Source organism: Centruroides sculpturatus, unplaced genomic scaffold, assembly GCF_000671375.1.
Source record: "Centruroides sculpturatus isolate CEXI.00-Female unplaced genomic scaffold, Cexi_2.0 scaffold633, whole genome shotgun sequence".
In the NCBI taxonomy this organism is placed as follows: Eukaryota; Metazoa; Arthropoda; class Arachnida; order Scorpiones; family Buthidae; genus Centruroides; species Centruroides sculpturatus.
Genome location: NW_019384853.1, coordinates 321510 through 347517, shown reverse-complemented (window position 1 = coordinate 347517; position 26008 = coordinate 321510). Strand labels below are relative to the sequence as shown.

Below are 26008 nucleotides of genomic sequence, written 5' to 3'. Positions count from 1 at the left end.
AGTGTATATACTTGATTTGAGTCAAGAGAGATGGCAATGTAATCAATTTATAGCAGAAAATAAACATTTAATATTAAAAAAAAAAATTAGAAAAACATGAATTTTGTAATTCAAGAAATCTTGATTTTAAAATATTGATTTGTTTTAATTATAATTAAGTATTAGTGTTATATTACTATAGTTTCTTGTTCCTATTATAACTATTACAATTTTTGTGTTACTACACAATTAAACTTTTAGGGTTTATCACACTGACTAAGTTGACAAGAGGAGTTTATTAATTAATCATATACACCGATTTACATAAATACATTAACTTTTATGTACACAATTACCAATCTAAAATGCATTTCGGGCTTTATAATGGCCTCTCTTCAGTTAGACAATTTGGTAATTTAAACATTAGGTGTATAACATCTATTAAAATTAGAACAGATATATAACAAAGACAATCAAAAGTTAAAACCAAACTTGTAAAAAACCCACAGCATTTAAAAAAAATCACTCTTCACCTTGTTGTAATTACAATTCCAAAAACTCTCTTCTACATTTTCCTTTTCTCTATACCATACAAACATTTTATTAGAACAAAATTTAATTTAAATATATCTTTACATTATAAAGTTATCTTACTTAAATTAATGTACCAGTCCACAAATTTTAATCTCTATCAATAACATTTATTCCTTATTATTAATGCATTTTATATTAGTAATTGTGTACATAAAACTTAATGTATTTATGTAAATAAATGTATATGATTGATTAATTAATTAATTAATAAACTCTTCTTGTCAACTTAGTGTGATAAGCCCTAAAGGTTTAATTGTGTAGTAACACTAAAATTGTAACAATAAGTATTAGTGTATTAAGACTAATATTAAAACATTAATTTAATAGTGACATTATAAGAGAGGAATTTATTTTGTTTTTATACTTATAAATTTTGAACTTTTATGAAGCTTTATCTTTTGTAATTCACCTCAATAGGTCCAATACATCCCAATCGAACAAGACTTGTTATTATTGTCCGTAAAACAGTGAATAAATACATTTGTAACATATGAGGTTTTGATATCTTTAGAACTGCACATATAAATCCAAACACAATGGCCTGTAAATACATGAAAATAATAATAATTCTTTCTCTTACATATTTACATAAGATGTTTCAAAAACATTGGAAAAAATTCATACCATCTTTTAACAGGATCATCAATAAAAATATCCTAGTAATATACAGGTAACCCCCATATAACACAGCACTTCTATAGCATGGATTCACTCTAACACAGTTTGAGAATTGAGAACATCACCATATAACACGGTGCTTTTATAGCACGGGTTCACTCTAACAGAGTTCGGAAATTGGGTAAAACCCTTGTACAACATAAAATGTAATAAAGGGTGTGTTCTTTTATACCTCCGCGTGAGCATTCTAATTTTTTCGTGGCTACTTTGAATGCTCTTTCAACAAATAATCCATTTAATGGTTAAATTTTACAGACAGACAAACAAAATAAACTTTATTATGCCTGACACCGCTAGGCACAGTCAGGATTTTACAATTGTGACCCTTCTTTTACCTCTAAAAACTCATATTTTAGAATTATAGATTCCTCCATCACGATACTATCTATAGTGTGGGCACCACCATCTTTCTTTCTTTCACTGTCATTCCTAAAAGCCTACAAACAGCAACGCACTCCCATTGTAGTGGAGATGCAGACCGACCACTATTAACAAATGCACCCAAAAACTGCTACCAGTTGATGATGCTCATGCTGAGATCATCATATAGAATAAATAATCCTCTGGTAAAATTTTTACTTAAATAATAAATAAGTATTTTACCCATTAAAAAAAAATGAATAATAAATCTGATTTAAAGAAGGATTTAACAGCATGGTTTTTAATTTTTGGAACCTAACCCCCCTTTTTGCACTAGTTCTTTGTTTCATATAACACGGCAATTTTTTGGAACATAACTCCCATGTTATACGGGGGGTTACCTGTATGCCTAAAAACTAATTGCATATTATATAAAGTTTATTTACTTCAAACAAACAGAGAAATAAGTTTATACATTTTTCAAATTATATTAAAAATTCATATACCTCAATTATAAAAATTTTATAACTGAGGAATATGAATTTTTGTAAAAGATATTCTAAATGTTAAAAAGTGTTCCAAATGATCTCTGCCTGTTCTGATACTTCTGCTTAATGCTTTGTTAATTTGTATAACCTTTCTAAAATCCATCAGTGTTTTGTATTATATTAAAGACTTCTAACCTTTCCCAGAGCTGCTGTTCATTATTACTGATAAAATAAATTCTTTGTATAATATCAAAGTTATGCTTTTCTAAAATTTAATGTTTGTTAAACCTTTGCAAGTAACTTAAAAATGGTTGCTTTAAGCATATTTTTACTTAGGTCATTTGTTCATCTTATCCTCTTAAGATATCACGTAGAGGATGTTTCAAAAAGATTGGGTAAAATTTATATCTATAAAGTTTAATACCAGATGCATAGTAAAATCCTAATACACTGACATGTGAAATAATGCACAACACAGTAATAAATGCAGCACAAAGACTTCAATTAAAGTTCTAAAGCAGGACCAATTTAGTATGAAAAGACCCTATGTACTGTACAGTACATGAATAGCATAAATAGAAAGCTTGAAATGCTAATATTCATATTTAGCACAGACAGTAACACGTATATTTCTCATGTTTTCTCATTCATTTTTCATGTGTTTACTTATAATATGTATTTCTCATTTTAACTTGTATGATACAGAAAATTGTTTTCAAGACAGGAGTGTTAACTTCCAAATTTTACCACTAAGGCACTGCAAGCAGTCTCATCTTGTAGCACATAGTCACTTTATTATAATTATACATTCACATTTACAACTTAGTTATCTGCATTCATTAGTTACATAAGTGTTGCACCCTCTATAAGAAATGTATAAGAAAAGATTAATTTAATAGAATCTTATCTTTCTGTAAAAAAGTGTTTCTGTACAAAATGCTATTTTATACAGAAACATTTCATTTTAAATAGATAGAATGCAAAGCTTATTAAAATCTTGACATTTTTTTTTTTCAAATATACACATATTACGTAACTATTATGAAAACAAATGAAAGTTAAGTAATTGAATAATCAATATGAAATTTTGCAGGACAGAGAACATGATTTGAATGATTAAATGAATGATTAAGAACAACAAAACAAATTCAAACCCACAACTGATTATGACTGTATGAATTGCAGAATTTTCCAGTTAAAGTCCCATTCTAAGTGTCTTTTCATCTAGATTATCCTAAATTATTTAGTTTAATTAATTTTAATTTCTGTAATTAATCCGTAGCCAAAATGACAGCCTAATGATTATCTTTACATACAAAATTCTATAATTTGGCTTAATCATTAGTTTAATTATAGCCCAAGAATATGATAGTTCTGTTAATAGCCAAATAATAACTATCTTTTATAAAATTTACACGACATATTTATATAATATCACCTGTGAATTAAGGTTTGTTTTAAATGTACTGGTTTTATTTGAATAATAGTCATGACTACTATTTTAAACTTCATATTTTCTCTGTAGTTACTATTTTCTTTGCACATATCTATCTGATGTTCAATATTAATAAAGTATTTAAATATTTATATACCTGAAATGGCAACTGGTGCCAAACGATTGCAGGATTACATCTGGTTATAATAATGCTACTATTAATAATTAAATATCAAATAATTTGGCCTAGAGGTATGTGTTAGGAGTTACCTCTTGATAAATTTAATTATATAAATTAATTATAATTAGGTGCCACCTATTGATAAATTTAAACTAGATTATAATTATAATAATTATTATAATCTGGCAATTGTTTGGCATTAAAAAATCAGGTTAATAGATGTCTATGTATGGCAACTGTTAGCTTTCATTATAATAAGTGTTACTTTCTATATACCAGTAGTAATAAAATATTTTAAAAATACACCTTCTCTATATTGTACATTTTACATGTTTCATTTTCTATTATAGCTTGTTTAAACAAACAAACTTTAATAGATATAAGGTATCTACCAACCATAGTTTATGATATTTATTACGTTTACATTGTTAACCTTAAATTCTTGAATAGTACATGCAGCTACTATTCAGGGGTGTTTATTATTTTAAGCTTTAGAGAACACTTATTATTTGAATAAAACCAATAATCCAAATTTTCAACATTATGATTTAATTAAATTATTCAATTAAAATTTTAAAAATTTAAAATAGTCTCAATAATTTTTTTTAAATGTCCTATTAATATCAAATTAATGTATTTAGTATATAATGGTTTAAATAAATAATTGAGTAATATGAATACACTATATTTATATATATATGCATATGCATAAAATACATGCTACCAATTACAGAATGATATGCAAATATAATTTAAATTACTAATTCTTCACTAATCTTACATGGTGTCCATTTATGTTTCCACTGTCAATCAATGACTGAAATTTTGAAAAATTGGTACATTTGAAAGTCTCTTTAGAAGTAAACAGCATAGATTTTCCCTGAAATCAATAAAAAGAAAAAATTTAATCAAGTTATTGTCTTAAAAATTAAATTAGTATAACAGTTATAATCATATTTTTTGAAATGATGATGATCAAACAATAACTTTATTTGCAAGGAATAGCTTGGTGACATTGAGCATCAGTGGCACATGATAATTAATATTTTATTTCATCCATTAACATATTTATACATGTAAATAAAATAGAATATTAATAATTGACTCAATAAATTCTAACCATCATCCACACTGATACTTTTCCTATTTTTATCCATAATCTTGATTTATTTTTAACCCAACCTTTTAAAATTATTCAAAAGTGGCAAAAGCCATTTTGAACAATTTGTATTGAAAAGTTGATTAAAAATAGAGAAAGATTATGGATAAAAATAAGAAAAAGAAACAAACTTTGGACTGTTATGGTGATGGGATGAAAGAAGATGAAAAAAATAAGACAGAAGGTGAAAAAGGAACTGAAAAGGATGAAATTAAAATCTCTTATGAAATTAAAATCTTTAAGGATTTATCATACCTGTTGTAGACTAACTCTGTTAGCTACTTGATTATTCAAAGATACATTATATAAGTCATCTAATTGGCAAAGATGATCTAAATCTTCATAATTATCATATGAATCTTGTACATATGGAATATTAAACGATCCTTTAATAATAAAATTCATAAATAAATTACAAAGTTTTCAAAATAAATTCAAACAACTTTAGAATAAGATAAAATTTACAAAATATGAAANGCTGTTACAGAACCCATTTTACATGCAAATCAGCTTTTAATGTTAATATTGTATTTTTGACAATGACAAATAATAGAAAATCGCTAGTACAATTTTTTTAAATGCCTAAATATTTCAGATGTGAATTTATTAAATTATATAAATTCAAACTCTGTTTTATTGAAGCTGATTAACTTACTTTCTCAAGTACTTCTGTGCAACCAAGATCAACATCAGAAAAACCACAGTGAACTAACTTGATTGAAAAATCAAGAAAATGGAAAACATTAAATAATTTATTTCATAGTAGAGAGGGTAGGGTAGTTAGAAAATGAAGTGTACGTGGGTTGTTCAAAAAGTTCCCGAACTTTTTGAATAGTGCACTTCCAGTTGGTTATTTTTTAATCTGTTTGGAGGCGTTGTGTCTGCGGAAACCTCCCGAGTAACCTCCTCCAATCCGTTTGTTGATATCTTGTTTTGGTGATTAGTTATAGCCATTTATGTGAAGGAGTGTTTGTGCAGTTTGGAGAAAAATCGGATATGCGGAAATGAGCTCTTTGAAGGAGCAGCATTGTTCTGTGAAATTCTGTGTGAAACTTGGGAAATCCTTCACGGAAACTTCCCACGGATGGATGAAACATCCCCCACTGCAAAAAAGCTCACAAGTTCGTTCAAATGTTAAAGTGATGTTGACTGTTTTTTTTCGATGCAAAGGGGGTTGTGCATCACGAATACCTACCTACCTACAGGCAAGACAGTCAACATGAAGTACTATCTGGGGGTCTTGAAAAGCCTGAGAGACAGAATCAGGTGAAAACGGCCTGGACTTTGGAGGAGTGGCAAGTGGTTTTTTCACCACAATAACGTGCAGTCATTTGTCCCCCAGAACGCGAGAGTTTTTGGCCAAAAACAAGACCTCTGTGATTCTCCCCACCCTACTTGCCTGACCTGGTCCTATGTGACTTTTTCCTGTTCCACAAACCAAAAAACACGCTGAAAGGAAAAAGATTTGCCACCATCCCAGAGATAGAAAAAAAAACAACAGAGGAGCTTATGAGCATTCCAGAAAAAGCATTTCGGGGTTGTTTCAAAAAGTGGAAACACCATTGGGATAAGAGTATACATTGGGGAGGAAACTACTTTAAAGGGGACCCTGACATATAAATTGTAAGTGAAGTATTTTTTTTGTAATAAATAAAGTTCGGGAACTTTTCTAACAACCATCGTAAATAGTTTCAGATAAATCAACATCCAGATGTATGTGAACAATTGTAACTAATTTTCAGTCAAGCTAGTTCATTGTAATTTCTCTCTTGATAATAATCTTAATGGCTCAAAAGTACTTCAGCAAGTACTTTTACTAAATATTAATNTTTGAAATATTAAAACATTTTTAATAAAATTTATTTTTTTATAAATCTAAATACATTTTATTTTTATCTAACAATGTCAATATAATGAGTATATATCTGTAGTTTATAATTATGAAATTCCACATAAATTATTAGTTACATGAATAATAATCAGTTCAATTACTTACTTTCTTACATTTATTTTTGTAGGCTGACATTTTTTACAAGTAAATACTAATAAAGTAGAGCATCAATAGTTCAAGTTGATTGGGAATGAGACAACCTCAAACTATCAAAAACTCAAAGTATACAGAATATATACTGTGTACATTGCAAATCTCCACATTTTGAGACCACCTGAATCCAAAAAAGGCAAAAAAATTCCGTGCATATATGTGTATTGGCATCTATTTTGCTTAATATCTCAGGATGGGGTAAAAATTAAGTAATGAAATTTGGCCTGATGACTTGTATATGAGAGGCATTGATGCTATTAAATTTTGGTGATTAAAGATCAAGGGGGTCATCTGTATCTCCAGTAGAATCAGACTTAATGACAATTTTATTCATTAACATTTATACTTTTTTTATAAAACTCATCCCTATCTTCAAAATTTAAGCATTTCCCCATCTTATAGTAATTATAAATATAAAAATTTATAAAATAAAAATGTATACTGTGTGTGTATACACACTAATTGTTTTCAAATAATGACTCTCAGAGAACTATTTAAAAAGTAACTGTCAATTTTATTTAATGTTAATTCTTTACAGTGAATGACTCTAGAATTTGAGTCATTAGATATTATTGACATTAAAATTTTTTCCATTTAATAATATTTGCTAAAATAATTAAAATAAAAATTATTATTACTGTACTATTCTATTGATATATTAGGCTCTTTTCAATTGATACCTCCTACCTATTGCTATCTTGAACCAAAGCATAGCTTTCAAAAAAGTTGTTATATTGTTTAAATGTTGTTGGTGTACTGTATTGGTGTATAGTGATGTACCTGTATTTACGAATTTTCTGACTAAATTATGCGTTTAGTATGGCTGCTTTTGGTAATGTAATGTACAGTAATTTAAGGCCGAATGTTCCCAGACTTTTATATACTGTAAGTGAAATAAAGTTACTTGTGCAATAAAAACTAAGAATATGATAAGTATTCCATTCTCCACAGATACTTTATTTCATATGTGAGTTTTCAGTATTTTCTTTTGTATTTTATATGTTGTACATGTTTGGAAGAGCTACATGTATAAGAGATATAAGTGATTTTGTTTGTTAATAAATGTGATATCTGGTGTGTTGTGATGAACTTTTTTGTCTGTGATAACAGCTCAGTCTTAGTATATTTTGTGTGTTATTTTCTACGACTGTCTGAGGTGCGTATTTATGGTATGGTTGTGGCATGAGTAATAATTTGTTGTTATTTGGCTGTCAATGCAAGTAATCAGTTTGCGCTAGAAACATCTAACCTGCTTGATGTAGTATGTTGTACAGTTTCAAACAAAATGTGGCATTTCCTACAATTGTTATCTTTTAAAATGTACTTTATGTAGTTTTATTTTTGTATTTATTACCTAATGTTGATTTGTATTATGAACCCTTCCATCTCTCCAAAGAAGTATCACTATACCAGTACTTTGACACAGCAATTTGAAAATGGTGAGATGATATTTTAATTATAAAATGGACCAAATTGATTAGAATGTGTAATATATAGCAAGTATGAAAATTTCACCATTTCTTTTTTGGCAGTTTTGTAATTATTAAAATGTTAATGTATGCATTTACTCATTGCATTAATACATAATCAGCCATAACATATTCTTTTATAACTAGCAGCTTCTATAATATTTAAAGAAAACTAATAAAAAAAAGTGATAATCAATAATATTGTTTTTAAGAATGAACTAAATTACTATATTTTATTTTCTTTAATCCAGTTATTTCAAAAACATCTAATTAACATTAATTAAAATTACATATATTTTATACATATATAAGTTAAATACTTACCAGAATTTTCTAAATTACTAATAATTGCGTTCTTGATATCAACTAAAAAAACAAAAGTTTATCTTTAATCATAGTTAATCCAAAAGATAGCATTACATTAATTATATGTAATTACAGTTTTTGAATATATAATTTAAATCAATTTATACTATTTTTCTGTTTCTTTCCAACTTGGGAATTAAGTTGTTAACTTACAGAGCAATTCTTTATTAAAATCAATTTAATTCAATTCACAAATCTAAAAGAAGTTATTATATAACACACTTTTTACTTTCCTGGCTGTTATATATAAAAGAAGAAAAGTATGGTGGTGATCAATCAAAAAATTACCCCAGGATTTTTATATTTTTAGACTCAAGACATTGAAACATTGAAAAATGCAAAAAAAAAAAAAAATTGTGGGTTTTTCTGTATGTACAAATGTTTGTGTAGAGCACAGTTTTGTTCACCCACTCTGAAGCTTAATAACTTCTGTGCCTTTAGTCAAAAATTTCTGAAATATTACAGGGAAGTTTGTCTATTGATGCTATAAAATTTTGGTGGTTAAAGATCAACAGGATGGGAAGATAGGGGGGTTGTGTGTCATATCTCAAATGGAGACAGACTTAATGAAAATTTTATTCATTATTGGCCTTTACAATTGCTTAAGAAACTCATCTCTACCTTCAAAATTAAGTCTTTTTCCTTTTTATAATAACTAATATTATAAAAGTTACTTTTTTTTAATAACATCTTGTAACAGATGGTGCCACACAACAATTTATACTTTGCTAATGTGTCTAAATGTTTCTTAAACATAAAAAAAACCCAGCAACTTATTGCTGGAATTTTTTATGTTTCTAAACTATCTTTTATATTCTTTTAGGATTAAAATTTAAAAAATTTACAAAGACAATTTATTATATATCTTTAATAAATCTTTACATAAACTTAAAATATTTAAACAAATCCTTATAATTTTAATTAATTATTTATAATGTATTATGGCTACACTTTATAATTATCTGTTTTATAAAATTTCATTTGAAAATTTGTTAATTTTATTATATTCCACATTGACTTTTAAAAAAATTTCTATGAAAAAGCTTACTTTTATTTGATATATATGAACGTTGAAGCAATGCTTCACAACCCATACTATGTGTAAATCCACCTGTTGGATAAGCTGCAAATATTGCTTAAATAAGATTTTAAATACTTAAAACTAAATAAACATAAATAATGCCAAATATATCTTAAAATATTTAGGATATGAAATTTATAAAATAAAATTAATTAAAAACATTTATATAAGTTAACAATAAACAACATAATTCTACTTCACTTGTTTTCTTAAATCTAAAAACTTTCTAACTCAATATTGTATATCAGTTCAATTCAATTGTTTTTAAAATTGTATATTAATTCAAATACAATAATTAATTATTGATACACCAATTTTAAATAATTTTAATACGTTTTTTAAAATTAAAAAAAAATTAAAATACTTTTATTGGTCATGTTTTTGAGATTGGGGGTAGGGTGAGCTCAACACAACAGTATATTTCACATATACATCATGAAAAATAAATTCTATATTTGGTTAAGTTTATCAGATTTGAGGGTGGGAAGAATGTTGGAGATAGGGCCATCATTTTTTCACCTAAAAAAATAAAGAAATTTTGTTTTTCTGAATAAGATCTCTCTATTTGCTAAAATGGTAACAACACCAGTATAATAAGTCTTATTAATATACAGAGTCCAATGTAGATAATGATATAATAAAGAATTCAATAAAGACATAGAGGCAAAAGAATTAAAAACATTAGTTTTTTATGTTGTTTTTGAAACTGTATTTGATAAATATATTGGACTTTGAACTCAAATGTGAGTTTTAAATAAACACTTGGCTTTATTTCCATCACTTTTTAATCAACTAAAAAGTGATGGAAATAAAGCTAAGTGTTTATTTAAAACTCACATTTGAGTTCGAAGTCCATTAGTTTTTTACATAAATGTGCTGAGTGTTTTAAAGATTTATTTTCATTACTACAACCAGCTATTTTATTTACATTTAAATGTTTAATAATTTGTCATTAAAGAAAAGTTTATGCAAAAAGTTTAGTCAACTAATGTCATAAAAAAGGTTGATGTGCTATACCAACTGCATTGGAGTTTGCTTGCCATAGAAAATTAAATATTTTAGTTAAAATAAGTTTATTAAATATATTGAACCATATATTAGATGATATAATTAATACAAGAGTGGTTCAACTTCTGTATGGAATTTCAGTGATTACAATAGAACTGTCTTACACAATCCCAATTTATGTTTCTTTCTCTACACTGACACATTTTTCCATGATTTTGGCAATGATTCTATGCCTATAGAATAGAAACATTTTGAGTAGTATTAACCCACTGCATGATAAAAACTCCTTGACATAGGTGATTCTCTTGTCTTCTAAGGCTTCTTTCAAAAGGTAAAACAAACAATAATTGCATAGTAACAGATCTGGACTGTAGGTTGGGTGATCCAGAATTTCTTGATTACTTCCACTAAGAGTATGTACTCTCACATTATCATGGAGCAAAATGAGCCTCTGTAATCTGGCACTTTCTCTGCAAGGTGTCTTTGACAAAAGTCTAGTGAAGGCTACCATAGTAGTCGTCCTGCCCACTTCCTTCTGTGGCTATACCCTAGGGTAACGGCCACTTATTCTTTCCTCTTTCCTGCTAACTTTTGAGTGCTAATCTTTTTGGTAATGAGGAATTCTTATGCCACTACTTCATACTGGTGCATTTAGACTCAGGCATATATTGTCACCTGTTTTTTCCTTTAAAGGAAACCATGGTAGGCACAAGATTTACCTAGAATGCTGAAGTCAGAGTTCTAGGCCCATCCTAGGGTCCCACAATTCTACAGGCTCCAAAAATATTCATCTGTTTTCAACTTTTATAATCTTTTAAAAAAAAAAAAAAAATAAGAGCCATTTCTAAAAGATCTAAAAGAAGATGCAGCAAATTTGAAAATCCGTTAAGATGTCCAATTTCAAACATTAATTTAAAATTTTTGAATGTTTTTCAAACTTTTTTCTTGTTTGTTTACATTCTGGAGAAAACAGGTCCAAATTTTGAAGCTTTCACAAGGTTGCCAAGATTTTCAATTATTAACAAAGAAATTACTTTAAAACAAAGGTACAGTGAGAATTTATAAAAATCCTTAAATGAATAAGTCAAATAAAATTAATTTCAGAGATGATTATTATTTTTAAAGGTCCCAAAGTCTTGCTCGTCCTAAGGCCCACAAAAATGCAAATCCGGCTCTGCTTGATATGCTAAAGCTGCTTATAGTAAAAATACATCTTACAATTTAAACATGCAGTGACCACAAATATTGAAACATGCAATTCAGGAAATTCATTAGATTATGAGAGATTGCAATTTCACATATAAGACACATGGTAATTTTTTAAAGCCTATTTCGGACTAAAGTCGTATCTTATAAACTGTGAAATATGGTAATTTAAAAATATAATAAGGGCAAAATTCTGAAAATATTTCTAATTATTTTAAGTAGAAATTTTCTAAACCTTCTGTATATTTGTTGTCTTTTATTCTAAGATGATTATTGCATATGATTAAGAATTTTTCTTTGCAATTATCTGTACAAAAGAAATAAAATTAATTATTACTTTTCAATCTTAGCCATAGGGTATAAATTATTTTTTCTAACATTTTGATATTTCAATATCTTTACAGTTCTTTCACATTTCAATATTTGCAATTACGACATGGCAAATATTATTATATAATAAATCATTAATATAATTACATTATTGTAAAATACATAATTTTGCAATTTAAAAAAATATATGTTTTAAACCCAAAGCAAATTGAACATTATTTACTTTTAGAATGAAATTTTAATTGCAGTTTAACAATTAAATTCATATCCACAACTCACCGCTATCAGAAAGCTGCATTATTATCAAAAATATACTTGATTCATCAATTTCAGTCATACTGGCTCAATAGTATACCTGTTTATATTTTAAACGAATAATTAATTTTGTTATAAAATAACAATAAATAAAGACCAAGTTGATATTGCTATTCGTCGGTATTGCCTACCGTTTAATAATTTTTTACCCTCGCATCGCATCCTACGAACCATCGATACGGCTTTTTATTTCGAAATTTATTTAGTTAAAGCCTNCATCCATTAACATATTTATACATGTAAATAAAATAGAATATTAATAATTGACTCAATAAATTCTAACCATCATCCACACTGATACTTTTCCTATTTTTATCCATAATCTTGATTTATTTTTAACCCAACCTTTTAAAATTATTCAAAAGTGGCAAAAGCCATTTTGAACAATTTGTATTGAAAAGTTGATTAAAAATAGAGAAAGATTATGGATAAAAATAAGAAAAAGAAACAAACTTTGGACTGTTATGGTGATGGGATGAAAGAAGATGAAAAAAATAAGACAGAAGGTGAAAAAGGAACTGAAAAGGATGAAATTAAAATCTCTTATGAAATTAAAATCTTTAAGGATTTATCATACCTGTTGTAGACTAACTCTGTTAGCTACTTGATTATTCAAAGATACATTATATAAGTCATCTAATTGGCAAAGATGATCTAAATCTTCATAATTATCATATGAATCTTGTACATATGGAATATTAAACGATCCTTTAATAATAAAATTCATAAATAAATTACAAAGTTTTCAAAATAAATTCAAACAACTTTAGAATAAGATAAAATTTACAAAAATCTTTATTAGATGAAATCTAATCGAATTTATTATACATTTCCAAAATACGTATATTTTTTGTAAATTTTATTTTATTTTTTCCTCAGGAGTAAAGATGGTTAGATAATATCAACAGAAAATAGTAAACTCGACCACGTGTTTATTGTAAACATAACGTAAGCACGTTGCCACCCTAAATATAAAATTTAAAAAAAGTTGCTTTAATATAACGATATTTTCGAATTAATACAGCATTCGAAATTTAAATTAATTACAGAAATAATTTAATTTAAATTAATTAAATTCATTATTAACAAATTCTAATTAATTTCAAATTTTTTGGAAAATCGTGTACATTTTTATTAAAAATTACATATAGAAGAATATTTCGTACAATTTATTTCTTAAAAAAAATAATTTATTAAAACTGTAGGGTAAATAATTCTTTTAACAAACAAACTGTCCAAATCCTTATTTTAATAATATTTTTGGATTAATGAGCGGAGCTCTTCATAAATCAGAAACTGTTTTGTCTGTGATCGAAGTTTAAAGTAACCTCACTACCGCTAAACATGAATTTTTGCAAATATATACAACTTGGCTAGGCCGATGTTGTGATAAACCGAAATTTTGAAATTCGATCTATGGGCCGAGATATTCCAGATCAAAATTCGCTATGTAAAGTCTATGGGCCGATTGCACGGATGCCAATCGAGTTTTCCATTACTGTCAGTTTACATTGATCTATACGACAGTTTTTATTTTAGATTTAGATCGGTTTTAAACCCTTTTTTCGTACATTTTTAGTTTTATATGCTAAAGAATTCAGTTTCGCTTTCCTAAAAAAATACCAAGTTTTTTCTTTAAGACATATTGTAATTGTATAACATGAATAGCCCATTTGTACATGGAAAAAACTTCGAATGTTATAATTACCGAGAACAATTTATTGAAGTTTTTATGATGCTCCTAAAAATATAATTTATTAATTAAATAAAATTCATCATAATGTTGGCTCAGGACCTGCTGCAAGTTTTACCATTTTCTTAACTCCAGAATAAATTTTGTTTTAAATATATTTTATCCGAAATATCTTCGACAATTTAAATATTTAATTTAAATAAAAAAATGTATGATATCTGCTGATTTAAAAATAATTTATTAAATTTATTTTAATAAATTTTTTTTATACTTGCGTGAATTATATATAAAAGTAATAAAATTTTGATCGCTAAATTATCAGTACTTACATAATTTTAATCTATTTTTCCTTAGGCAAAACCTTACGTGAAATGTGTAAATTTTGTATGTTTGAATAAATGAAAATTGCATGCAATCAAAATTTACTTAACATCCACCGTATCAAATTAATGTTGATTAATACAGATTACAATACAGCAATTAGTTATTATCTACTCAGCACATTTGCAAATATTACATAACTTTAAACTTGGTCATTTCATAATTTTGTATATTATCCAAAAGTATAAACAGGAAAATTCAGTTTAAAAATGCCCATTAATTTTAAATTTTGGATGTCGTCCAATTCTGAATCTCTAACCACACCCATATATCGATTTGTAAAAATTATTTTTATTCGTTTATCGATAATGGTGTAATTATAATACCGCAAATTTCCGCAGTGCAGTAAGCCAAGACACTAGAATTTTGATGTAAATATAAACGAAAAAAATATATATACCCTATATCAAATCTACCAGGAGTTCCCAATCTTTCTCGTGTATTGATCACTTTTAACCCCTTTAATTCGTTTTAAATGGTTATTTTAAAATACATGTTGAACATCCATGCTTTATAGCGCATTAAAGGGTTCTCTTATTTTAATTTAAATTGTTATTTTTTGGCATCGAGTCAACCAGATTCTCGGGTTTGTGTACAGGATTTTTTAAAGAATGAGGTTAAAAAATTATTTTTTCATAACATGTTTAATTTTTACAATTACGGGTATATAGAGTAACAGAATTCAGTGGACTAAAGAGGAACTGAACGATTACATAATAACTTTCTTTATATACAATATAGTATTTATTAACGTAGTAACATTTTTCTATTTAATTCACGACAATTAAAACTCCCAAATCCACTATCTTCACGGTCTTACATATTCTATTATTAAACTGTAACAAAATTACAAAAACTTTGGTTTATTTTGTTTATTTTTTAAATTCGTATTTTGTTTATAAAATAAACAGTCATAACAGATCTACAAACTAATGGCAATAGATCCAAAACGTGCCGGACCACGGAATGCCGGATTAATGAGGTTCAACTTGTATTATCATATTTAAACGCAGTTGCCATGTTGTTACGTTGCAAATTATCATTTTCGGAAGTAATTACAGTATAAATATAAAACACAACATTAAAACATTGTGTTTGTTGCTTTGCTGTAAAATTAATGAAATTCGAATGTGTAAAAAGGAACCGAAATGAAAATAAGTCATATATATTTAGCCATTTGTTAATACAGTATTGTGAGACCCAAAAGGCCCCTGGGTCTTTTTAATAATTTTTATTGATAATGTTAAAATATTGTCACAAAATATTACTTTATTTTTTGTGAGAAAAATACTGTTTTAACGTGGGAAAAACCCAGATAACAGATGTTACTTCCTTTCACAGAAGAGAACATCCTCTGACTTTCCCTTATCCGTTAAAAATCTCACTCGGATGGGAACTATCTACCCCTCTTTGATCCCCCTTTTCATCCGTTCACATGAACGAATTTCAAGCAGATGATTGGTCGAAAATCTTGAGATATAAGAGAAATCAGTCCGAATTTGAGGAGTTCTTCGACCGATCCGAAGCGTCCAAACTCCACACAGTTTTCCTCCTGATGACCAACGCCCTTAAACGAGTCCCATAGACTAAGTCCCGAGTCTGAACTTAGTGAATATACTTTGATTTTGTGCACATATTGATCTTCCATACGAAGAAGTAAATGAACTTTATCAACAAAGTGTCCTTTGCCTACAGAGAAGAAGACTAACGACCACTGAAACAGGTTGTATGTTTTATAACGATTTTGTGAGCTCTCTCTCTCTCGATCGCGAATTTGGTAGAAGATAAGTATAGCTATCTCTCGATTTGTATGTTATTGGTGGTAATTCTATCTCTCATTCACTGAGATTTTTGTATGATTTATTTTCTTGTTTTATTAAATTTATTATTTCGTTTATAATTAAATGTCCTTTTATTCTGTGTCGAATCAGATCTCACACGCGTGTTTGTCCGCGGAATTTAATTGACAAACTGGTGTCAGTCCTGACGAGCATCTGAACTTCGCGGTTCGGATGAACTAGCGGTTATCGCTCTCCTATGAAAGTTTAGAGAACCGATCTCACGATCGTGGCCAGTAAGTGATATAGGGAATCTACCTATACCCTTGGCTGATCTCACAGTATCATTTGTATCTATTGATAATTAATTCTAACAGAAAACTTAAATTAACTTTAATATGAAAATATAAAAAAACGTATTTAACATTGAATGTAAATATTAAGTAATATAAACATATTTGTGAAAATAAATCTCACAAAAAATGTTTATTTAAGCATTGTGAAATAATAGAAAACAATAAAATATTTTAATATATATTATATTACATAATTAATAAATAATAATATGAAAATAAAGTTAGAATTTGTTTAAAAATATTTTATAGGCTAATAGACAATAAGAAAGCTCTTTTCCATATTCATCATGAGCTCGCCTAGACCTATAATGGGGGTGCCTGGCAAGGCGATATAAGTGTCAGTCTGAATCCTGAATCCCCTGGGACCATCCCAGGAGATTCAGGATCGAACCCGGGCGGTCGAAAAACCCAGGAGCTTTTCATGGTCGATCTATCTCAGCTTATGTTGGGCCTTGTTCTTCACCATCCTGCCATTCTTAATGAGAACTTGGTCGAACCCATAATTAGTATGGTTTTTAAAAAGCCCTCTTAGTGCCCTTAGATGGAAAGAATCCAAATGAAATGAAAATCATAAAAATTCCTGAGACTGGCCCATACTCCAATCCAGATTCTCCTAAGCAGACAACGAAAAAAGGGGGGACAAGCTATAAAAAAAGGCATCGTACATTACGCAAAGAGCTTCAAACTCTATGATTCATCGTCGGATCAGCGCTCCCACACGGTGACGTGGTTTCACTCAGGACTAACTTGGCCTTGAAAACAAGAAATGGGGTTTTGGTAAACATTCGACGAAGTTGCAGGGTCAATGGACAAATATCGTTCGTTAGTTTCTTTTTTATTTGCAGAATAGGTTAGACATCACGAATTTTCTGATGTTTGGGTCCCCCTTGGGGATTAGGAAAAGGGCAGCCGAGACAAAAAGAGTGGAACGTGGCCCAAGTGCCCCAATGTACGAGCGCTCCTGGTCTTCCTACAGATTTATGGCAACGTGACATGTAGGAAATCTACCGATGGGTGAGTCTCCCGGAAATATGTCTCCCAGGAGAATATTCTAAGGTAAACTGGCCCCTATTTAGATGTTACAAATGTGAAGAAATCCGGAAAACTTCAGGTGCCAACCCGTTGGCGAAGCGCGAACCCACGACCAACTACCAGTGTTCAGTGGTTTTATCCACTTCCACTGGTCCTCCTGGAGCGGAAAACTAACGCCTTTACTATTTTTACCATCAGTCAGTCTATTTATATATTTGTTTATTATTTATATTAATTGCCTCGGTCCTTCGGATACAAAGGGATAATGCACACATCGATACTCAGAATATACATCTTTAAAAAACACAAGCGAAACACTTTAAATACAATTTAACGTTTTTTTCTATTAACCGTAAATGGCTGCATAAGTATATAGACATTCATCTGGGAGTATTGTACTTGGATTGGAGCACAAATTTACGCGGAATTTCGTTTTAAGTGGTATTTGCTGACACCGTAATCTACTATTACTACTAATAAAAATATATTATTATTATAATTATTATCTACATATATATTAACAATGTTAAATAATAATAAAATAATATATTACGAATTTTACTTAAAGAGGTTTGATTTTAAAGTATTAACAATTCCATTGTTAAAACGTTAAACGTTAAAATTGAAAAGGAAATTTAAAATTTTTATTTTTAATGTTTTAATTATGATGTAACATTACGCATTTACGTCATCGATTATTTAAGTGGTTTTTTTACACATTGATGCAAGAAAACAAGTCATGAATTTATTGCCAGCAGTTAGTTTATTTACAGATTGCTGTAAGCCAAATTAGTCACTTAAAAGGAAGTATGGCATTAACTCTTTTGATGGGGTAGAATAAAAAAAAAACAGAAAAAAAACAAATAGTATATTTAATTTATACAAATAGTTCAAAGACATTTTTTTATTGTTACGATTATGTTTGTTGAACCACCGAGCACGTAATCAGTCTAACATTTCAGATTTTCATTCAAATGACTCAAATATATCGGAGTATCCTTGTGTTTATTAAGTGTATAATTTGCACGTACACAGTAATGGCACTGTAAACTGTAACACAATTAATTAATGTTTAAAAATATATTGCAATATATTTTATTCCAGCATAAAACTAAAATAGCATAATTCCTATGATAATAAATCTTATATTATTTAATTATTTTCTAATTGACATATCAAAAGTAAATTATCTACACCTTACAATTTGGCATTTCATGATTAAATGATACGTGAGTAAAATCTAAGCAATTCACGATTATCAATGCTTAAAACATCACGTAAACAAATGATATAATTAACTATTGCAACGAGATATTGTTACTAAAGATTCAGTGTATGAAATTATTTCTTCTCCTTGAACTAGAAACAGTTTTAGTTTAGTCCGAGAAGATAAGATAATGCAACTCGAGGGCGATCTGCTAAAGCGTGCCAACCGGGAATCTTCTAAGTGAAAGCATCTATTTAGGTGATATGTTAAGTATGAATATAGTGTCATGACAAAGTTATTTTGCAATTTCCTATAATTAAAACAGAATCAAAACAGACTGGCAGAAATATATACCAAATACAGACCATATAAATGAACCAGCAACTGGGTTGCTCAACTTTCCCAGCAACATTTAATAGTAAAAATCGTAATTTTATTTATTTTTTTTAATAGAAAAATTATCACAAATTCGATTCTTACAATTATTGTGGATATAAAGTAACTCTACAATACCTCAATCTAATACAAGAAAATATAGAAGAGTCAGAAAAAAGGCGGTTTTCTACTCTCTGCCTTATGGCACTCATCGTATGTTCGGGCAGGTCATCCTACGTGTCAAAAATTCCTGGGATTTTTTGACATGTCGGATTCCTTTCCGAATCCCCAGAGAGGTAGGCTAATACCTTAACCGCTCGGCCATCCGGCCTTAGAAAACGGGAGGTTACTAGTATTAAAAAAGAAAAAAAGATTTGAATTTCATTAAAATGCGCTACTTATTTTATATGTTATTAAAACTTAGAAAATCGACATTTTTTAGATTATTACTATGGTATAAAATGATTTACTAATTTTGGAATTATTATAGTTTCTAAAACAAAATACATATTTTAATATACAAAGTCTTGTATAGAAGAAATAAAGTATTTTCACACTTAATTTCTATAAATATTTATAATTCTCATACCTATAAAAGTAGGATTATTCAATTTAAAAAAATAGGATTCGGTATATTATATCCCGTTTCTTTAAAAATTGTTACAATATTATAAGAAAGTAAATGTAATACATTATGTAATAATCCATTAATAATGTTATTAAATTTTCCGGATGAAAGAGTATTTTATAATTTCAATTTTAAAAGAAATTGGCAAATGATTTCATGATTGCGCGATTGCTTTTGGATTACTTAGCCAACTTGGCTAAACTCGCAATGTCACCACTGATTTTCGTCATGTTATTTCTACTCGTATTATATTATACATTAATACATAAATAGATATATTGAAAGAATTGATAATATCAAAATTCAAATACATTAAGTTATTAACGAAACGAACTGAACGAAACCAACCCGTTTCGTATAAAAAGGATTATGCCATTGGTTTGCTTACTTAACAGCTTCTTACTTAGAAGCACCCAAAAATTCGAGTTATTATTGTAATTTTAAATTCGTTTTTTAAATTTAATTAAGATAAGTTTACACCTTCAAAAAAGGTAATAGAATGATAAAGCGCAAATAAAACTACATTTTTTTTTTTTAAATTAACAATAAATTAGTTGTAGTGTGTAGTTAACCAATCACCGTTCTGTTTCCCGAAAATTCGGCTACGTCATTTTGCAGTGATTGGTTGTTTGAATTTCCTGCAGATGTCCTATGACGTGTGTGAAATGTACAGCGTGAAGTTATTGTTTGGTTTCTTTTCTGATTTGGTGACGAATGTAATCGTTTAACAGCTGATTTTATTCTCTTTCTTCGCCGATACGTTCCCGTTCTCGGGCCTCTCTATTTTATAAATAGAGATCGAGGCCGTTTATAACGTACATTGCTGTATTTAAAGCAGTCGAAAAAAGAAAAAAATAGTTGTTACGGCGAAATAATATCGATCTCATTATGACAAATATCGGGATGACGGCCTTCGATACGAAGAAGGGATTGGAAGATGATGAAGAAAGCAATTTTATTGAATTTTCTAATGAAAGGGTAACCTAATATTTACTTAAAATAGATTATTATTTAGCATAAGGAAACGTTCAATTAATTTATCCGAGATTAACTTTATACTGAAGAAGCAAAATATTTTAAAAAGACGTTATTAATGTNCAATTTTAAAAGAAATTGGCAAATGATTTCATGATTGTGCGATTGCTTTTGGATTACTTAGCCAACTTGGCTAAACTCGCAATGTCACCACTGATTTTCGTCATGTTATTTCTACTCGTATTATATTATACATTAATACATAAATAGATATATTGAAAGAATTGATAATATCAAAATTCAAATACATTAAGTTATTAACGAAACGAACTGAACGAAACCAACCCGTTTCGTATAAAAAGGATTATGCCATTGGTTTGCTTACTTAACAGCTTCTTACTTAGAAGCACCCAAAAATTCGAGTTATTGTAATTTTAAATTCGTTTTTTAAATTAAATTTAATTTAATTTAAATTCGAGTTCATGGGATTTGTAGTAAACAGTAACAGATTTTTTTTTTTTTGAAATCGTGAACTGAAAGTAATTTGCGATCCTATCTATTCTTAAAAACTTGGAATTATATAATAACTATGAGGTCTATTATAGACATCTATAAATTAAATTGTAAATAAAAATGAAATAATATTCATTTAATCATTTAAAAAATACTAATTGTAGTTGTAACTGTAATATTCTTTTATGTTGCAGGCTCCGGCACGCGACACTGTGGACTACAGCCTCCATTTTTTCAGTATTATCAGCGGTCAAGCTGGCAGTCTACCGCTCTGGGTGATCCGGGATCGAATCCGGACGGGTCGAAAAATTCTCAGGAATTTTTCTGGGGTGTGATCCGACCGGATATGTCGGTCCCATCCCTCATCACTCGATTACCAACTTCTAAAGAGTTGATTCTAACGGACGGGTGGCCGAGTGGTAAAGGTGGCAACCTACCTCTTTGGGGACCCGGAATCGAATCCTAATTGGTATAAAGCATCGAGAGTTTTTCGGGGAATGGTCAGTCCTCTCCGTCGCTACCAGGCCTCCCAATTGTAAACCTGGCCGAACTCATAACGGGCGTGCTAAAAAAAAAGACCTTCTTAGCACCCATATTGTAAAAACAGTTTAAAAGGAGGTTTGATTCCGAGATATGACCACTCTATGAATAGATAATTACTGAAGATTTCAGGAGCTAATCATAAAAGTAAAATCGTCACATAATATTACGGAGGATCAATATTCATTATTTTTCGTAATAAGGAAAGGAAACGGTGCAAATCGACAATTTAGTCTTTTTTAAATTGTAAACATAAGTTAAACCTATAAATAACCGACCTTAGATGATTTAACGCGATTTCCCTAGCAAAATTAGTAGTAGGGTTTTAACAATGGTCATCACTCCGAAAGCAATCAACTAATCACAGTAGGAGAGTGACCCAAACAACTACTCTACTCTGACTAGTCGAACAGAAAGGAGCGAGTAGAGTGCTCTACAATTACTCTTTTCTGTTCGACTGTTCTAGAGCAGCCGGCTAAACTCGTCCTAAGAAACTCAAATAGTGGAACCCCGATTAATTAACCAAGTTTCAATTTTTCCTCATTACCCGCGATAAAATTCCAGAAATTTTTCCGGAGGTGGTCCATTCCGGATATATTGTGCCCCGTCTGTCATCATCGACACAACCGTTATGGGCTTGAAAAAAAGGCCCTCTTAGTGCTCGCAGAACGGTAAGAATCAAAATAAAAATAAATACTGCAAATAAAATAAATTTTTAAAAATTTTAGTTATAAAATTTACTTTTTTTTATTGTGGCAAACATGAATATAATAATGTATTTTTTATTAAATTTAAAAGAAATCTTTACGGTGTTACAATTTCTTAACAGACCTTACATATATCAACATTATATAATTTTGATTATATACGTGATTAATAGGGTGGATTGTCTTGATGATTTGCATTATATTTTTGTTTGTTAAGGTTGTGATGACAAATTCTAGCATATTTTAATTTGCAATTTTTTTTCAAATGATCAATTCATATCTTTGAGTTGCTTCAGATTATCAGTGTTTTATTCTATTTAGATTTCGTTCGGTAAATGTGGGATACAATGAATAAAATGGTAAGTGTTTTGTAGTACCGCACAATGATACTAAAATTGCATTAAATCATGTAATTATTGATTGATTCAATGCTGATAACTCCTGAATATACTTATATATTGAATACGGTGTAGAAAGAATTATTTGTAAGAATAATTTCTGTGATTTGAATACTCCATTACTAATTTTGTTCAAGATTATTCCTATCGGTTGCACCATAAAAGTTACTGACACGACCTTTCAGAAATCTAGAAAGGCCCTGGACTCTTGTTGCAGGGTCCAATCAGTAGTGGACTTCAATAGAAGCAAATGGGGGTTGTAACAACGCTCCAAGCAGCTATTAAGGCTCGATGTCAAAAAATTAAATAAAGAAACATTAAATCGTCGTTTTGATAACTTTTATACTGAAAAACTAACTTGAAATTCGGTATTCATTCTTGTTAGGACTGTAAATAGCCTACCGTTGTTTTTAGTTTTAGTCATAAAGTAATTAGTTCTCATTTAATGCACAAAATCAAAAGTTTGATCGCTCCTTTCGGCGTTATATAAGTTCTATCGCCTGAAGCGATTGACTCTTCGACTCACCTATCGACTCGGTTCAGAATAGGATGGTGGAATCCTGTCTTGGTAGGTTTTGTCTCGTAGGATTCTGTGATGATTCCCATACACGCATACTTAAATTTTACATTAGATTATGTTTGTCGAGTTTTGGAATGGGAGGATGATGGAGATGGGACTATTCCCTAAAACATGCATCGTCATCAGACGTAAGGCTGAAACTTTAAGAACATTCCTATTTTAACTAAAAATGGATGAAAGTTAAGTTGCAAGATTTGAAGGTATGATATAAAGCGAGATAAAAGCATTTAAAAAAATGAAAATTAATTACGTTTTAATTCTGAACGTAACGAATAAAGTAATAGCATTTTCCTGTGTTATATTTTAAGATAGTGAATTATGAATGAAGTAATGAAAATTAACTTTAAATTGATTACTCATTCTGACCCGCAGGTTTCTTCCTTATTTACTTGAATTTTTTTCCTAATTTACTTATATTGAAGTTGCATTTTTATTATAATGACAAAAATATTTTAAAATATTTGAATTATCATATTCATAGTTTAAAAAATTAACTCATTTCTGTTGCTAAGAAGATAAATTGTTATTGTTTAAATATTACTAAAATTATACTTTATTCACAATATTTATCTGTTTTAAAAGTAAAAATACAATTTATAATAACAAAAATATATACGAATAACTTAAATTGTAAAGTTGTTTAAAAATAAAAACAGTAGATCGCTTCAAAGTAGTGATATACATCTAAAGTTAAATTAGAAAACTTCCCATTATTCAGCATAGTAAAGAGTTATGTTAATTTTGTGAAGTTGATTCATACTCACTTCAACATTTATTATTCAATTTGCATTATTGTTTGCTTTTTTTCAATATTTGAAAATTTGCTCCATTGTCTGCACTAAGGAAGAGATGCGATCTGTAAACAGTTTTTACACTTAGAGGGTGCGAAACTGATAACATTATTCGTAGAATACAATAGCAATACGATGAGAGTTGTAAATGAACTTACTGTCTGCCAGATTAAAAGAAATATTATAAAAGAAAAGAAAATTTTTTGATCTTTATCAAAAAAACTGCGCAAATACTGTGCAAGTACAGTTAAGGCATAAATAATTTATTTTGTATTAACAGTAGAGTTGTCAACTTTCTTGTAACAAAAAAGGAGGACATTGCACTGACATTATACAATAGAGGACATATAACAAAGTAGTTTGCATTTATAAAAATATTTGTTGACTAATTGTAAATTATGAAACATTAAACAGACAATAAATAGGCTTTTAAATTCACTTTTCAATGTTAGAGTTATTACCAACGTCACTCTAATTCAGTTTCTAAATTTTAATTGCTTATACCACTCTGATTAATAGTAGTTTCTTTCTCCTTCCGTTACTCTAGTGAGTATCAAAGACGAAAATGTTATTTTAGAATAAGAAAAGAAAATAAAGAAAATTGGTACCTCGTCTGTCCGTAATATTTTAGAGATAATAACGTAAAATTAAACGAAAGCAATTAAGAATTGTATTTAAAAAGAGGACATTGTCGATAAAAGGAGGACAGAAGGATAATAGAGTTCAATGGAAGATGTTTGGCAACCCTACTTTAAACATTCAGCCAGTTGAAAAGATAAATAGAAAATTGCTGCGTCAAAATTAATGAAATTTCAAATATTTTAAATATTAATGATTGTCATGATTAAGTTTCCTTAATCATCCACAAAGTTTGTGCCCGTTGAGTTCCACAAAAGTTGATAGAAAAGCGTGTGAATAATTCTAGATTCTAAATATTTGGATCATAAGTTTCGATCTAATTCTTAACAATTTTTATCCTTTTAATCCATTAAATGAAATACTGAGAGGCCAGAAACGTCTGATACGAGGAAGTCATTGTAAGAGTGGCTGTTCACAATATCAAATTCTTTCTTTCGGAATTCAGAGCTTGTAAAATGATGAACCAATTCCATTAAAATCAGTGGAGATTAATTACATCATTATGTAAAATTATTATAAGTTGCAAATGAATTTTTTTCCAGGTAACACTTTAACTTTTTACTTTTTTTTTTGTATATTACTTTCTAAAGTAATATCCTATTATTGCTGAAGAACCTTATACAAATTTATAGTTTCATTCGTAGATTAAATTCTTTCAGATAATATTTTCTTAATTGCTGATTATTAATTATTTCTGTATATAATGTTTATTTATTGCATAT

At 28.7% G+C, this 26008-nt stretch overlaps 2 protein-coding genes across 3 annotated transcripts in view; one reads left to right on the top strand and one right to left on the bottom strand.

The window, feature by feature from the left end:
• Window positions 1-924: 924 nt before the first annotated feature.
• LOC111630516 (urease accessory protein F-like) lies at window positions 925-12735 on the bottom strand. 2 transcript variants are annotated; one of them, XM_023374632.1, is made up of 7 exons: window positions 12658-12707; window positions 12284-12355; window positions 9802-9876; window positions 8712-8753; window positions 5130-5260; window positions 4497-4595; window positions 925-1114 (listed from the first exon to the last, which is right to left on the bottom strand). In XM_023374632.1, exons 1-7 carry the CDS (start codon window positions 12674-12676, stop codon window positions 965-967), a joined length of 588 nt encoding a protein of 195 aa, XP_023230400.1. In that variant the 5' UTR covers window positions 12677-12707; the 3' UTR covers window positions 925-964. The 2 variants fall into 2 exon arrangements, with proteins under 2 accessions (XP_023230400.1, XP_023230401.1); XM_023374633.1 differs by lacking the exon at window positions 12284-12355 and having other exon boundaries at window positions 12658-12735.
• Window positions 12736-20758: 8023 nt separating this feature from the next.
• Window positions 20759-26008, top strand: part of LOC111630507 (solute carrier family 2, facilitated glucose transporter member 1-like) — a 66027-nt gene continuing 60777 nt past the window's right edge. Inside the window, exon 1 of the mRNA XM_023374619.1 lies at window positions 20759-21121. Within this exon, the coding sequence (XP_023230387.1) occupies window positions 21032-21121 (90 nt within the window). The 5' untranslated portion in view covers window positions 20759-21031. The remainder of the gene's footprint in view (window positions 21122-26008) is intronic.